This window comes from Chlorocebus sabaeus, chromosome 13 (genome assembly GCF_047675955.1).
Source record: "Chlorocebus sabaeus isolate Y175 chromosome 13, mChlSab1.0.hap1, whole genome shotgun sequence".
Classification (NCBI taxonomy): domain Eukaryota; kingdom Metazoa; phylum Chordata; class Mammalia; order Primates; family Cercopithecidae; genus Chlorocebus; species Chlorocebus sabaeus.
This window is the reverse complement of record NC_132916.1, coordinates 45,324,926-45,342,826: the sequence shown is the minus strand read 5'-3', so window position 1 is coordinate 45,342,826 and position 17,901 is coordinate 45,324,926. Positions and strand designations below refer to the sequence as shown.

General features: G+C 35.9%; 1 protein-coding gene across 1 annotated transcript in view; it reads left to right on the top strand.

Moving 5' to 3' along the window:
• TBC1D32 (TBC1 domain family member 32) overlaps positions 1-17,901 on the top strand; it is a 227,788-nt gene that overhangs the window by 150,236 nt on the left and 59,651 nt on the right. Inside the window, exon 27 of the mRNA XM_038000966.2 lies at positions 14,331-14,393. Within this exon, the coding sequence (XP_037856894.2) occupies positions 14,331-14,393 (63 nt within the window). The remainder of the gene's footprint in view (positions 1-14,330; positions 14,394-17,901) is intronic.

Sequence of the window (17,901 nt, the reverse complement as noted above, 5' to 3'; positions counted from 1 at the left end):
TACCAGACCAGCCTTACAAGAGGTCATTAAAGGAGTGTTAAATATGGAAATGGAAGATCAAACCCTGCTACCACAAAAACACACTAAAACACATAACCCACGGACAGTATAAAGCAATTACACCATCAAGTCTATGAAACAACCAACTGCCAACACAATGACAGGATCAAAATCTCACATATCATTACTAATACCCTGAATGTAAATGGCCTAAGCACCCCACTTAAAAGGCATAGAGTGGCAAGCTGGATAAAAAGATAAGACCCAACTGTCTGCTGTCTTCAAGAGACACATCTCACATGTAATGGCACTCACAGGCTCAAAGGGATGGAGAAAGACAACTACACAAATGGAAAACAAAAAAGAGCAGGTTTTGCAGTTCTTGTATCAGATAAAATAGACTTTTAACTAACCACAATCAGGAAGAACAAAGAAGGCCATAACATAATGATAAAGTGTTCAAGTAAACAAGATGACTTAGCTATCCTACATACATATGCACTCAACATAAGAGCACTCGGATTCACAAAACAAGCTTTTCTTGACACAGGAAAATACTTATATGGCCGCTAAATAATAATGATGGACTTCAACACCCCATTGACAACATTAGGCAGATCACTGAGGCAGAAAATTCCACGAAGATATTATGGAATTAACTTGACATTTGATGAATAAGACCTAATAGGTATCCAAAGAATACTCCACCTAATAATGACAGAATATACATTCTTGTCATCTACACATGGAACATATTCTATGATTGACCATGTAGTTGGCCATAAGACAAATCTCAGTGAATTTTTAAAAATGATGTCAAGCACACTCTGAGGCCACAGTGCAATAAAAATGGAAATTAATACCAAGAAGATCTCTCAAAACTATGCAAAAACATGGAAATTAAACAACTAGCTCTTTATAACCTTTGAGTGAACAATGAAATTAAGTCAGAAATAAAAACTTTCTTTGCAATTAATCAAAATAGAGACATAACTTACTAACATCTTTGGGATGAAGCTAAATTTGCTGAGATAAGTTTATAGTCCTAAGGCTTTCATCAAGAGGTTAGAAAGACCTTAAATTAATAACCTAACATCATACCTAGGGGAAATAGGAAAAAAACAAACAAACAAACAACCCATCTGACTCCAGAGTTGGCAGAAGAAAATAAATAATTAAAATAAAAGAAAAACTGAATGAAATTTTGACACAAACATCCAGAAAAAGAAGATAAATGGGACCAATAATTGATTTTTCAAAAGGAAAAACAAGATAGACTGCTAACTAGATTAACAAAGAAAAAAAAAAAAAGAAGATCCAAATAAGCACAGTCAAAAATGACAAAGATGACATTACAACTGATCCCACAGAAACACAAAAGATCAAAATACAAAGAGACTATTATGAACACCTTAATGCACACAAATTACAAAGTCCATAGGATATTGATAAGTTCCTGGAAACACAATATCCTAAGATTGAACCAGAAGAAAGTAAAATCCTGAACGTACCAATAACAAGTTTCAAAACTGAATCAGTAATACAAAGCCTACCAACCAAAAAAAAGCCTGGGACCAGATGGATTCATACAGAATTCTACTAGATGTATAAAAAACTGATAGCAGTCCTTCTGAAACTATTCCAAAAAGTCGAAGAGGAGGAGTTTCTTTATAACTTATTTTACAAAGCCAATATTATCCTGATACCAAACTCTGACAGAGACAACAAAAAAGAAACTTTGGACAAAATATTCTTGATGAGCATAGGCAAAAAAAAATCTCAACAAAATACTAGCAAACCAAATCCAGCAGCATATTTTTATCCAACAGCAAAAGTTAATTCACCACAAGTTAGACTTCATTCCTGAGATGCAAGGTTGGTTCATCATATGCAAATCAATGAATGTGATTCACCAAATAAACAGAATCAAAAACAAAAACTACATTACCATTTCAATAGACACAGAAAAAGCCCTCAATAAAATCCAACATCTCTTCATGATAAAAACTCTCAATAGGCTAGGCATAAAGGAACATATCTAAGAGCCATCTATGGCAAATCCACAGCTAACATCACTGCATTATACTGAATGGGAAAAAACTGGAATCATTCCCTTTGAGAACTGAAAAAAGACAACTATGCCTACTCTTACTACACTTGTTCAACATAGTACTGAAAGTGCTTGCTAGAACAATTAGGCAAGAGAAAGAAAGAAAAACATCCAAATAGGAAAAGAAGAAGTTAAACAATCTCCCCTTGCTGATGATACAATTCTATACATAGAAAACCCTAAGGATTCTGACAAAAGGCCCCTAGGAATGGTAAATGATTTCAGTAAAATTTCAAGATACAAAATCAATCAACAAAAGTCAGCTTTTCTATACAACAGTATAGATTGAAAGCCAAATCAAGAACACAATCCCATTTGGAATAGCCATACACACACACACATACACACACACACACACACACAAAATAAAGCCTAGGAATACATCTAAGAAATGATGGGAAGGAGTTCTACAAGGAGAACTACAAACATTGCTGAAAGAAATCAGAGACGACATGAATAAATGGAAAAATATTTCCTGTTCATGGATTGTAGGAATCAATATTGTTAAAATGGCCATACTCCCCAAAGCAATTTATATATTCAGTGTTATCCCTATTAAAATACAAATACAATTTTTCACAGAATTACCTGACTTCAAACTGTACTATAAGGCGAAAGTAACCAACATGGCATGGTACTGGTGGAGAAACAGACACATAGACCAATAAAACAAAATAGAGAACTGAGAAACAAGCCTGCACACTTACTACCATCTGATCTTCAACAAAATTGACAAAAATAAGCAATGGAGAAAGGACTTCCTATGCAAGTAATGGTGCTTGGATAGCTGGGTAGCCACTTGCAGAAGAATGAAATTAGACCCCTACCTTACCATATACAAAAATTAACTCAAGATGGATTAATGATTTGCATTTAAGATCTCAAACTATAAAATTCCTAGAAGAAAATCTGGAAAACACCCTTCTTGACATAGTCTTTGGCAAAGAACTTACGGCTAAGTTCCCAAAAGCCATTGTAACAAAAACAAAAATTGAAAGTACGACCTAATTAAAAAGCTTCTGCACAGCAAAAGTAATTACCAACAGAGTAAACAGGCAACGTGCAGAGTAGGAGAAAATGTTCACAAACTATTAATCTGAAAAAGGTCTAATATCAAGAATCTAACAGGGCCTTGAACAAATCAACGAGTAAAAAACAAATAATCCAGTTCCCTGACAAGATGGCCAAATAGGAACAGCTCCGGTCTGCAGATCCCAGTGAGACCAATGCAGAAGGTGGGTGATTGCTGCATTTCCAACTGAGGTACCCGGTTCATCTCACCGAGACTAGTTAGACAGTGGGTGAAGCCCACGGAGGGTGAACAGAAGCAGGGTGGGGCGTTGCCTCACCCAGGAAGCTCAAGAGGTTGGAGAACTCCCTCCCCTAGTAAAGGGAAGCCATTAGAGACTGTGCCATGAGGGACGGTGCTATCCAGCCCAGATACTATGCTTTTCCCACGGCCTTCACAACCCAGAGACTAGGAGATTCCCTCGAGTGCCTACACCACAAGGCAACCATTTGGGCAGACACAGAACAAGCTGCAGGAGGGGTTTTTTTTGTTTTGTTTTGTTTTGTTTTGTACCCCAGTGTCTCCTGGAACACCATTGAGACAGAACCATTCACTTCCCTGGAAAGGAGGCTCAAGCCAGGGATCCAAGTGGTCTTGCCCAGTGGATCCTACCTCCATGGAGCCCAACAAGCTAAGATCCACTGGCTTGAAATTGTTGCTACCAATACAGCAGTCTGAAGTCAACCTGGTATACTCGAGCTTGGTGCAGGGAGGGGCGTCCACCTTACTAAGGCTTGAGTGGTGGTTTTCTCCTCACAGTGTAAACCAAACTGCCTGGATGTTTGGACTGGGCAGAGCCCACCTCAGTGCCTCAAAGCCCCTGTAGCCACACTGCCTCTCTAAATTCCTCCTCTCTGGGCAGGGCATCTCTGAAAGAAAGGCAGCAGCCTCAGTCAGGTGCTTGTAGATAAAACTCCCATCTCCCTGAGACAGAGCCCCAGCGGGAAGGGGTGTCTGTGGACGCAGCTACACCAGACTTAAACGTTCCTGCTTGCTGGCTCTGAAGAGAGCAGCGGATTTCCCAGCACAGTGCTTGAGCTCTGCTAAGGGACAGACTGCCTCCTCAAGTGGGTCCCTGACCCCATACCTCCTGATGGGGAGAAACCTCACAGCAGGGTTCAACAGACACCTCATACAGGAGAGCTCCAGCTGGCATCTGGTGGGTGCCCTTCTGGGAGGAAGATTCCAGAAGAAGGAACAGGCAGCAATTTTTGCTGTTCTGCAGTCTCCAATGGTGATACCCAAGCAAACAAGGCCTGCAGTGGACCCCCAGCAAACTCCAGCAGATGTGCAGAAGAGGGGTCTGTTAAAAGGGAAACTAACAAACAGAAAGCAATAGCATCAACATCAACAAGAAGGACCAAGCAAAAACTCCATCCCAAGATCACCAACAGCAAAGACCAAAGATAAATCCACAAAGATGAGGAAAAACCAGTAAAAACAGCTGACAAGTCCAAAAACCAGAGCGCCTTTTCTCCTGCAAAAGATTTCAACTCCTCGCCAGCAAGGAAACATAACTTTGGACAGAGAATGAGTTTGACTGATTGACAGAAGTAGGCTTCAGAAAGTGAGTAATAACAAACTCCTCCAAGCTAAAGGAGCACTTTCTAACCCAATGCAAGGAAACTAAGAACCTTGATAAAAGGTTACAGTAATTGCTACTAGACTAACTAGTTAAGAGAAGAACATAAATGACCTGATGGAGCTGAAAAACACAGCACGAGAAAATTGTGAAGCATGCACGAAAAAATTGTGAAGCATACACAAGTATCGGTAGCCGAATCAATCAAGCAGAAGAAAGTATATCAAGGATTGAAGATGAGCTTCATGAAATAAAGCATGAAGACAAGATTAGAGAAAAAAGAATGAAAAGGAATGAACAAATCCTCCAAAAAATATGGGACTATGAGAAAAGACCAAACCTACCTTTGACCAGTGTGCCTGAAAGTGGTGGGGAGAATGGAACCAAGTTGGAAAACACTCTTCAGTATATAGCCAGGAGAACTTCCCCAACCTAGTAAGACAGACCAACATTCAAATTCAGGAAATACAGAGAACACCACAAAGATGCCTGGCTAACATGGTGAAACCACGTCTTTACTAAAAATACAAACATTAGCTGGGCATGGTGCCATGTGCCTGTAATCCCAGCTACCTGGGAGGCTGAGGCAGGATAATTGCTGGAACCCGGCAGGCGGAGGCTGCAGTGAACCGAGAGAGTGCCACTTTACTCCAGCCTGGGTGACAGAGTGAGACCCCATCTAAAAAAAAAAAAAAAAAGAAAAAAGAAATAGGAATGCTTTTATACTATCGGTCAGAGTGTAAACTTCAACCATTGTGGAAGACAGTGTTGCAATTCCTCAAGGATCTAGAACTGGAAATAGCATTTGACCCAGCAATCCCATTAGTGGGTATATACCCAGAGGATTTTAAGTCATTCTATTATAAAGACATATATGTTTATTGCAGCACTGTTCACAATAGCAAGGACTTGAAACCAACCCAAATGCCCATCAATGATAGACTGGATAAAGAAAATGTGGCACATGTACACCATGGAATACTATGCAGCCATAAAAAAGAATTAGTTCATGTCTTTTTCAGGTACATGGGTGAAGCTGGAAACCATTATTCTCAGCAAACTAACACAGGAACAGAAAATCAAACACTGCATATTCCCACTCATAAGTAGGAGTTGAACAATGAGAACATATGGGCACAGGGAGGGGAACATCACACACTGAGGCCTTTCAGGGGATGGAATGCAAGGGGAGGGATAGCGTTAAGAGAAATATGTAATGTAGATGACAGGTTAATGAGTGCATCAAACCACCATGGCACTATGTAACAAACCTGCATGTTCTGTACATGTATCCCAGAACTTAAAGCATAATAAAACCAACCAACAAACAAATATTGCAATTAAAAAATGGGCAAAGGACATGTACAGATACTTCTCAAAAAATATATATATATACAGGTAGCAAAAATAACATGAAAAATGCTCACTATCACTAATCATCAGATAAATGCAATCAAATCAACAGATACTATCTCAGAATGGCAATTACTAAAAAAGTCAAAAAATAACAGATGTTGGTGGGGCTTCAGAGAAAAGAGAACACTTACACACTTTTGGTGCAAATGCAAATTGCTTCAGCCACTGTGGAAAGCATTCTGGAGATTTCTCAAAGAACTTAAAACAGAACTGCCCTTCAACCTAGCAATCCCACTACTGACTGTATACCCAAAGGAAAATAACTCATTCAATCAAAAACACACATGCACTCGCATTTGCATTGCAGCTGTTCACAATAGCAAAGACATGGAATCAACATAGGCACCCAACAATTGTGGACTGGATAAAGAAAATGTGGTACATATTCACCATGGAATACTACACAGCCATAAAAAGGAATGAAATCATGTCCTTTGCAGCAACATGGATACAGTTGGAGGCCGTTATTCTAAGTGAATTAATGCAAGAACAGAAAACCAAATACTGCATATTCTCATAAGTGGGAGCTAAACATTGAAAACACATATACATAAAGATGGAAACAATATACACTAGGGACTACTAGATAGGGGGATGGAGGGAGGAAGGGGGAGCATGGGATGAAAAGCTACCGTTGGCTGCTGTGCTCATCACCTGAGTGACAGGACCATCCATATCCCAAACCTCACTGTCGCTCAGTATACCCATATAGCAACCCTGTACATATTTCCCCTGAATCTAAAATTTAAAAAATAAAAATAAGAAAATTAGGTTAATTGAACACTTTTGAGTAGAAAAATATCATATTAGTTCCTAGGAATCAGTGCTCAGAGAAGTGTAATTTTACTCTCTCTCTACCCTTATCAGTGATTCAGGAAAAGGAGTAATAATAGTTTCTCTGTGTAACCCAGAATATAACTGCAGATGACTGACTTAGGCATGAATGTACTGCTGCCAGTATACCCAGTATGGTGTGTCTCCAGGCTACTTTTCTAGTCTCCTAGATGACTGTTTTCAAAATTTCTGTCTTCTCAAACCTTCCTCTCCTTCCCCATGCTTCGTTTAGTTAGTAGCCATGTTTCCTATTTTATCAATGATGTAGAAATAGCCAGTAAAGAGCTTCCATGTGTTCCTGAGGCATATCAACTCACTTAACTACATCTGTGCCAATTTAGGCTGTCTAGTATTATCATAAATGAACTGCCAGTGTAACTTGTGAAAGCCAATTTCTCCATTTGTGCATTACATTCCATCTGGTTTCTTCTGAAAGATTTTGCTTCTAACAGTTCTCCCTTTTTCTTTTCTCCCTTTTTCTGCATCTCCAGACTACTGGCCAGCACTGTAGATTCTGGACACACCAACCTCTATAATCACATGAGCCAGTGACTTATAATAAATCTCCTTCTATATATATACAAATTCTATTGGTTCTGTTTCTTGGAGAACCCTGCAATACAGTTGGTTTTTAGCATCTGTAGCATAGTGTGATGGAAGGCATCCATCCTTCACATCAGTCTTCAACTAGCATTACCTCACTTTTGATCTTGCCCACCCAGCTTTGTTTACTTTCAAGGCTTTAAACTGTTTTCTCTCTCCAGCTGGAGCCTCCACACCTGTGTGTTCTACTTGCCCTGTGTCTACTCTTTAGTCTCTCTAAGTCAGTGATTTAATATCACTCTTCATTCAACTTTATACAGACCGTTAACCCATTAACCCTTTTCTGGTTGTTATTGAATCCTATTCAGGTAGATCTCCTTGAACAGGGACTACTGTATTATCATCAGTCTCCTGAGTGAACCTGGTTTTTACCACTGCAATTTTAAAAATTATTTTATTCTTTAATTGACAAGGATTCTATATATTTATCAGGTACAACATGTTTTGAAATATGTGTACATTGTGGAATGACTAAATTCAACCAGTTAACATATGCATAGTTTCACATGCTTATTTTTCTGATGATAATATTTCAAATTGCTTTCTTGGCAATTTTCAAATATATAATACGTTGTTAATAACATAGTCACCATGTGGTACAATAGACATCTTAAAACATATTCCTTTCCTGTAACTGAAATTTTGTATCCTTTGACCATCTCCCCCAACACGCTGCCCTCCAGCTTCTGGTAACCAGTCTATGCCCCATTTCTATGAGTTTAAATTTTTGAGTTTACACATAAGTGAGATTATAGAGTGTTTGTCTTTCTGTACCTAGGTTATTTTACCAAACACAGTGTACTCAAGGTTCATCCGTGTTGTCACAAATGATAGGATTTCTCTCTTTTTAAAGCCTGAATTCCCTCTTTATTATCATTTTTTGGCTTGGGGCATCTTTACTTGATCTTTTCCACATGCCAACAAGCGTGGTGTTTATTCTCTTATATTTAAAATATCTTCTCTTGGACATACTTTCCGCTCACTAAAATCTCACTTTTGGCCTTCCTTTTACTTCAGAATTCCTTGAAGGAGTTATCTGAGTATTACTGTCACTCTCTTTCCATTCTCTCTTGGACCCACTGCAAGCTAATCAGGCTTTCACCCTAATACTCCACCGGCATTCAGCCTACTGGTCGGATCTCAGTCCTCATCACCTAGCACACCTAGCAGCATCACTCAAACCTGCCCTCTTTTTTGAAACAATGTCTTCATTTGACTTCCAGAAAATACTCTTGTTTGGTTTTCCTCCTGCATCTCTGATGAATTCTTCTTTTGTCTCATTTGTTGGATCTTTCAAATTCTCTAACGTTTAAACTTTGGAATGCTCCATACTCAGTTCTCAGTTGTCTTCTTTTTTTTTCTAGCTACATTACTGTTGTGAGGATCTTATGACTGAAATACTATCCAATATGCTGATGGCTCTCAGATTTATATCTCTAATACCTATCTTTGCCTTGAACTCATATCTCATATATTAAATTGTCTCCTTGACATTTCTCCTAGTAAGTTGAATATATATCAAACTTAACATGTCTCGGGTAAATTTTTTTTTTTTTTGAGAAAGCAATTTTTTAAAAAATTATTATTATTATACTTTAAGTTCTAGGGTACATGTGCATAACGTGTAGGTTTGTTACATATGTATACTTGTGCCATGTTGCTGTGCTGCACCCAACAACTTGTCAGCACCCATCAACTCGTCATTTACATCAGGTATAACTCCCAGTGCAATCCCTCCCCCCTCCCCCCTCCCCATGATAGGCCCCGGTGTGTGATGTTCCCCTTCCTGAGTCCAAGTGATCTCATTGTTCAATTCCCACCTATGAGTGAGAACATGCGGTGTTTGGTTTTCTGTTCTTGTGATAGTTTGCTAAGAATGATGGTTTCCAGCTGCATCCATGTCCCTACAAAGGACACAAACTCATCGTTTTTTATAGCTGCATAGTATTCCATGGTGTATATGTGCCACATTTTCTTAATCCAGTCTGTCACTGTTTGTTCCTTTGGCATTTTCTCCTCTTTCAGAAATGGCAACTGTTTGCTTCCAGTTCTTCAGACAATAAACCTAACGGCATTCATGCACTTGTCTCTGTCTTTATACCCCACATTTAATCTGTCAGCAAATCTTGACTTTACATATCTAAAATAAAACCACTCTAACTCATCTACTACTACTATCATCTCTTACCTGTTGCAGTGTCCTGCCAAGTGTTTAGTCTATTCTCAACACAGCAGCCAGAGGGATGCTGCTGAAACATGGGTTAGATCATATTACTCTGCTAATCGAAATCCTTCAATGACTTCCCTGTAGCTTACAAGGCCCAACACATTTGTGACATCTTTACTGGCATATGCTCTGTTTTAGGGAGTGTAGTACTATCTTAAGCCTTATTTAATTGCTTGTTTTCCCACCACACTGGACAGGAATTCTTTCTTTCTGTTTGGTTCTAAAGCACAAGTGTTTGAATAAGACATTATTCCCAATTTAAAACTAGTACCTGATACTTCCTTGTAATAAGAGTGATCCTGATATTATTGTGGTTCTTGTTAAGGAAGAGAGTATGATCTAGGCAGCAGTAGATAGCCTGGGAAGAGATTTTTACAGAGATTTAGTCAATTCATAATGACTGTATCTCATTCTGATATTGCTGATATCTGTGTCACTCATCATATACTTTTAGCAGAAAATGGGAAAGTCAGAAGTATGTCCAGCTTCATTTTGTACCTAGGAGAGTATAGTGATGCTTCCTCTGTGAACTCAATGAAAAAAAAAAATAGAGCTAAATGTATTTCTAACAGGTATGTGTCTGGTTAAATACTGTTAAATAAAGCTAAACATTAATAGTGCACTTTTAAGAATACTATGCTTAGGGTAGTAATATTTAAGACACCAAAGTTATTTTAACAGCAAGAGTCATCTACTTTCCATTCTTGTTTTGTGATTCACATGTGATGATTCACAGATTTTGTAAGGTGTTAGTTTAGTCATCATTTGCGCTGTACAATTTTGGGATATAATTTCATTGTTGTGGGGAAAAAAATCACTTCAGTTGTGTGCACATGGTGACATCCTCTTCATTTGTCTCCCAGCTTCTAGATTTATTCTGTTTGCTACAGTTAGCATCTCATCTGTTAAATTGCCTCTTGTTAGCTCATTGACATCAGTGTTAACTGTTAGATGATTCTTCTTCATCTATAAATAAGAATTTTGAGACATCATTTGGTTCAATTATTTTTCTTTATAAACATTTTTAGGGTGACCATATTAAAATGTAAGTGGCCATTTAAAAGCTATTGATCTATACATTCTCTGTGTATATATATGTATACATATGTGTGTATATGTACACTTGAATACATGTATATGAGTATATGTATAGATCGTCACACACAAAAACATTCACTTCCATATGGTAGAAATAATTTCTACTTAGAATATCATTTCTCTGTTACCTGAGGTTGTAGATAGGTAGTATAATATGTACTAGTGTTATAACTTATAGTACTAATGTTATAGCTAGTACTATAATATAAGCACCAGTTATATGTACTAGTGTTATAACTTACTGCCTCTGCAAAAGACAAAAAAGAGGCAAACAGATTGGATGGAAAAGAAGAGTTGTACTATGGTCAAAAGCCAAGTACCAGTTAGAATGTTAGGAGCTGTTAAGGTGAACTACTGGAGATTGCCTCATAATGCCCTTCTATATGGAACAGGAAGGTAGTAAAATAGTAATTTAATTTCTTTTGTTTTTGTTTTTCTAAGCTAAAATTAGATTTCCCAGGAGTTATTACCCCATTGGCCAGTCCACGTTACTATGTTGCGTTTCAACATGCTCAGAATGAGGACTTCTTTCTCAGAGGAGTATGGGAAATTCAGAACCTCCATACAGAAAATTAAAAATAGCTTGAGGAATTGGATAGCATACTCCAGTCATTGAAAGCATCACAGAGACACATCTCAAGAAGATGAGATGTTTGTTGTTCTTATTTCCCCATCTAGCTTCCTATATTCATTTCATCACTTAAAAATACTTTTACAATGTTTATTCAGGATGACCTATAAAATAATCAGCAATCTAAATTACATCTATATCCTATATATCTTACTACTTTGGAATTTCTATCTTTATCAGGAAACCTTTTGGATGTATATTTACTCAGTTGAGGCTCCTAACTTTAAAGAGGAGAGTAATTTTTCTGGTCATTTTTTGTATGTTTCTAGTGCTACTAGTGAGACCAGTAGAGCATCTGAAGTGTGGTGCTGACTCACAAGGTTACTGGCAGTCATGCCACTTGGCATTAGATTGCCTTTCTCTGATCTTATGCATAAACATTAATGCCGAGTCTGTCCTGCAGACACTGGCTGAGTGACAGATGAAAGGAGTACTTAGACAAAGGTATCCAGTGAAAGAGCGGGCTAGGAGACTGTCAGCACTAGGGGTCAAAAGAGTTTGCAGCCCCCCTAAAGCTGGCAATGCTCGCGTTTATTTAGTACAGATTTAATGACAAAGGCTTGGAGCAGACACAATTTGTGGGTAATAGACATTGTTGACCTCTCGAGTAGAGAGCAGTCTTGTGCATGAATGATCAAAGGTCGGTTTTAGGACAATATAAGTAAACAAGCTGTCTAGATAAACTCCTCTACATTCCCTTGTTATTTGCTTTTTGCTATTAGCTAAAGGTAAGATTAGGCTGCCTTTAGCCATAACCTTTTCCTAAAGCTTTTGCAAAACCTCTGGCTTTTTAAGAAAGTCTGTGTCTTTCCTGTAACTTTTGTTTTTACAACTTTTCCCACCACCCTGACCGAACTCCTACACATTCATGCCTAAGTTTCTGTGTGAACATGCATTCCATTTCTCTTCAGTATACCTAGAATGGAATTGCTGGATTATATGATAATCTATGTTTAATCATTTGAGCAGCTGACATAAATTATTTTCTATATCTCTTCATCTGGCCTTTTGATCTAACTATTCCAGTGGCTATGAAGTAGTATCTCATTGTGACTTTGATTTGTATTTTGCTGATGACTTTTCATGTGCTCATTGGCCATTTGGTATCTTCCTTTGAGAAGTGACTGTTCCATCACTTTGGCCATTTTTAATTTAGTTGTCTTTTAATAATTGAATTGTAAGAGCACTTTATTTATTCTAGACATAAGTTTCTTATAGACAGTAGGCTTATGCCTCTGATCCTTTGCTCCTGATACTCTCTTTTACTGGAATACTAATTCCTACTCTTCCCATTGGTAGTCCTGTTTAAACCTTTTGAACTTAGTCTAAATGTCACTTCTTCAGAGAAGTTACCTCTACCTTACCTAAAATATATTTCTTCTCTTGCTTATTTATCTCTCTGGACCTTTGTTTATTCCTCTAAGAGTATTCCTTACAGTGAGCTTGTGTATTTACTTATTGTCTACTACCCTAAAATGTAATTTCTATGAAGCAAAGATGCTGTTCCCTTAGGTAATAGGCAGTACATAAATATTTATTGAATGAAAGAGTAAATCAATGTTGGACTTCTTCCTCCTGTATTTTTTCCATTATTAAGCTGTCTCTTTGACTTTGTCACTGGACATTAAAACTTTTGTTCAGGCTAATCTAAATAAATTTAGGAAATTTTACTCATATTTGGAATAACCTCTAATTTGATTCATGTTGTACAGTATGCAAAAGTTTACAGTTAGAAAGCTTATTGAATTAGACTTGCGTATATATTATTCGTGAAGTAGACACCTCTATTATAGTTATTTCATCACTTAGCAAGTGGTACTTTACATTTTTATGGCACATAAAAGGTGTGCATTGTTAGCATTACTTCCTATTTTTTCACAGTTGAAAAAAATAACTAAAAAATGTATAGCCTTTTAGTCTGTGATTACTTCAAATTTAATCTTATAGCTTCAGTATCTTACTTGACTGCTTCCTCCATCACATTTCTGCTTATCTGATAGGAAACTGATTTTCTGCCTGGTAAAACATTCTCTTTCAAATACTATATAAAAGAGTAAGTTATATGGTTATAATCATTCCTTTTAATGTAACATACAAAGTAATATTAAAATCTTTATAGTCAGATCATTCCAATACTTTTAGCCAGATAGTTTCAGATGATATTATTCCTCTATGAGAAAACAGATCATTTTAAAGTTAATAATATGTTAAGATATAAATATCCCTGTATAGTATATTTTTCTTTGCCCCAACCCAAAGTAACTTTTTTTTTTTTTTTTTTTTTTTTTTTTACTGCAAATTAAATGAGAGCAGGGTGGGGGAGGTTTCTGTTATATAAAACAGAAGCGAATTCTAGTTAGAACTTGTTTTTCATCATTTGTAAATTTTCAGCTCTGAATGAACTCAGTATAAAATATGTCTTGAATCATTGGGTTCTATGTGTGGGTCAAATGTCCTTGAAAACCATATTATGCTCTTAGGTAAAGACCATGAGGCAAAGTCACTATATTGCATCTATGTTATTTGCATAGTTTTGGCACTTTATAAAAGTAGACAAGTGAAAATACAAACCCCTGGCAATGTTAATGCATTAATATTTTGGGGAATGGAAAAAGTTTTCCTTTTGTAGGTATTACTATTTATAAAGTTTATTTTGAATATTTTATCATTGCAAAGTACCATTTATAGAACAGTTAGAAAATTATTGCAATGTGTTTTGGTTAATAACAAAACTAATGATAGATAACATTTCTAAATTAGAGATGGGGCCAAAGAACAAGAATACCATATTCTGTGTCTCTGGATCTATGCAGCGTTCAGTGAGTGAGTAAAAAAGCTCTTGGGTTTTATAATTATAATCTTAGGATGCCTACATATTTTATCATCTTATACTGATATTGTTTCTTTTTCCATTAAAAGATGTTGAAATGTAGCCTTCTTAACTACAAATGTCTATTTTTTTCACTAGAGCAATATCCTTAATTTAACAAGATAGTTTTCATTAGTCTATACTGATTTTGTTTAACAATTTTTCATGTTCTTATTGGATATGTATCCTTATTCACTGGTGTTGATTCTTGCTGATACTTTCTGCCTTTTCAGAAATTAAGTCTCTGTTCATGTCCCTGATGAATTTATTGCCATTTCATTTACAAATTGATGGCAATCCATTCTCCAATTCTAGTAGTAAAGATTTAAAATTGGAATATTACCTACATAGTATGTGGAATAAACTTTTTAAGAGAGAAAAGGGGAGAATGAGATGGACTGTAATTACAATTGCATTTTGATAAAATAATGAAAATTGCCTATTTAATGAATGACTGGACTGGATTGCCTTTGCAAGTGTAATGAATTATGTAAACTTTAGGATTACTAATTCTCCCCCAATAAAATAGAATCCCTTAGGCATGAGTAAAAATTCTTTGAAAAATAATATGGTACTATATAAAGTGTACTATAACATGATGATAGGTATTGTGTGTGCTTATTTTAAAAGCCTTTTGTATTCTGTCTTACACATATAGTTAGTCTATAAACACTTTTTGTTGATATAGTCTTTTATCAAATATTTATCTAGGCCTTTATTTCAAGTCAGACATTTTCTCATGCTTTTTTCTTTTCTTATTGTTTTTAACCTTGGAATTAAGATTTATTTTCTGCAGATAAAGGTAATTGACTTTTATTTGACATCAACCTATGAACTAAGGAAGCTGGTAGTATGACTGAGATTATGGATTTTCCCCTCTGTAGTAAATCTTGAGCTGCAGCTATTGAGATGACTAGAAAATCAGAATAAGTATTTTCTTTTGATAAGTAAAACTTAGTTTTCATGTATTTTTACTGTCATATTTGAAACACTTATCTATAGCAGAGAAAATAAATCTTCTACTAGTATAGGTGTAGTAGGATGACAAGGGAAGACTAATTCTTTGTTTATTTCCACCAATTTCTCCTATAGTAAATGCTTAGTTATCAAATATTAATGAAAAGCAAAAGTGGGATGACAAATCCAAAATAAGGAATACTCTATGTTAACGATATAGATGACATACCTTAATCCACAGCTGTTCACACAAAATAGAGACTTGTCAGAATTTGGATACTCCCAAATTTATAGATGGAATGATACCTAAATTCCTTGTATTAGTTTTCTGTAGAATTGCTTCTCAAAGACCACTCCAAGGTTTTTCCTTGCTTATTATGGTAATAAAGTGAAATGCTGACTGCATCAGTCTAAATTGGGGAAGAGAAAGTAAGTAGAAACACAAAAATAAACTTCAGGATAATACAAGGTTGTCTATCTAAATTAGCCTAGGAATCTCTTGCTAGTTTATGAAGTCTTTATTTTACTTTTTCTCCCTTTGGAAATGTCAGTTATAAGTAGGCACTCAAAATTAGTGACTGACATCCTAGAAAGAAATTATTAAACGTTTTCTGTTTAGATTGCATGTTTTCCTTTATATTTATATTGACCTTACTGTTTTGCTCTCCTTGAAATGAAAGAACTGTACAGATGTTCTTTCTGTATAGTCTCTCTTTCTACATTATCTATAATAATCTTACATTTTTAATATAATCTTTGTTCCTATATGACCTGAGAAAATAATTGTGTAATATCCCCAAATATAAAAAGATTATAATGCTTACCCTAACAAAGAATTTCAGAGTTTTTGAAATATTTTCAACTATCATCAATCGATTTTTTAAACTTGAAACTTGATGTTTTTTTTTTTGTTTTCCTTTTCCTCAGTGGTGGTAAGGACAGAGATTAAAGTAGTTTTTTTTTTGTTTGTTTTTTGTTTTTTGTTTTATTTTCTTCCAAATTTTAATAGTTGTCTATAAATCATAGTGGTCTTCAAGAATATAGAGAAGAAGACTGTTTCTTTCTCTACCTTACTCATCAGGTACTTCAAGCCTTTCTTGGGAAAACAAACTGGTAGTTTTCCATGGTGACTTTATCATAACTGGATATAGAATAGATATACTGAGACATCATTTATTATACTCTGTCTCTAGAAATAATACTGCACTCTTAGAGGAATGTAGACATGGTTGCTATAAAAATAAAGCATTGTGAATTTAAAAGGGATTATTATATTTAATCACCTAGAAAATATAAATTGATTTCTTATTTAGTCCTAATAAGTGAATGTTCATTTCATTACAGGAGCCTGTATTTCACTCAGAGAACAGTCAGAACCTCATATCAGGACATATTAATGAGGAGTTTTAAAATGTATACTTTAAAACACTTTACCATAATATAGTCATTAGAGTTCTTGTAAGTGAATCATTTTACACATTTATATACTTTTAAAGCTCCGTGAGTTCTGATATAGACTTTATAACAAATTATGAACTATAACTGCTCATATTTTAGTAACATACTAGTATGCTTAATTTCAAACACTTAAGTAACTTTTAATTATACACATACTTGTTTCCATACACATGTGTATATAATAAAATTTCTGTATACAACAGAATGCATCTGTTTTAAGAAAGGAGTTTGAATGTTTAGAAATATTTATACACAGATAACCACCACCATAATCAAATGTAGAACATTTTTTCATGATCCCACATTAATTCCCTTTACCTTTTGCAGTCAGCTTCTCTCCACCCACTTGCATGCTACCATTAACTTTTTTCTTTACTATAAGTCAGGGCTTCTCAATCTTAGCAGTATTAATGTTTTGGGTAATTTGCTTTCCTTTGCCGGGGGGGATTGTCCTGTGCAGTGTAGGATTTTTTAGCAGCATCCCTGGCTCCAGTCCACTTCATGCCAATAAAACTCTCCCTCTCTCTTCTCAGTTGTGACAATCAGAAATGTCTATAGACATTGCCAAGTGTTCCCTGGGGAGCAAAACCATGTCCACTTGAGAACCACTGCTATAAGATTAGTTTTTCCTGTTACAGCATTTCATACAAATAGAATTACATAGGATATATTCTTTGTACCTGTTTCCTTTCTCTTACCATAATGGTTTTGAGATTGACCCAGATTGTTGCATGTCCCATTCAATTGTCTCTTTTTACTGAGATGGCAGTATTGAAAAACTGCAGTTTGTTTAAACATCTACCTTTGGTTTGTATTTTCTTTAAATCTCTAAAAATAATTGCTTTTATGTCCTTGCTAATTTCAGTCTTTGGTGAATCTGTGTCTGTTAATCTGTTAGTTGATGTATCTTCAAGTTGTGAGTCACATTCTTCCTTTTTCTTCATGTTAGTGGAGTTTTTGAGGGCATTAGACCTTATTTATACTGAGTGCTAGATTTTATTGTCTTTCTTTAAGGAGTGGTGGACATTGTTTTGGCAGGCAGCTAAG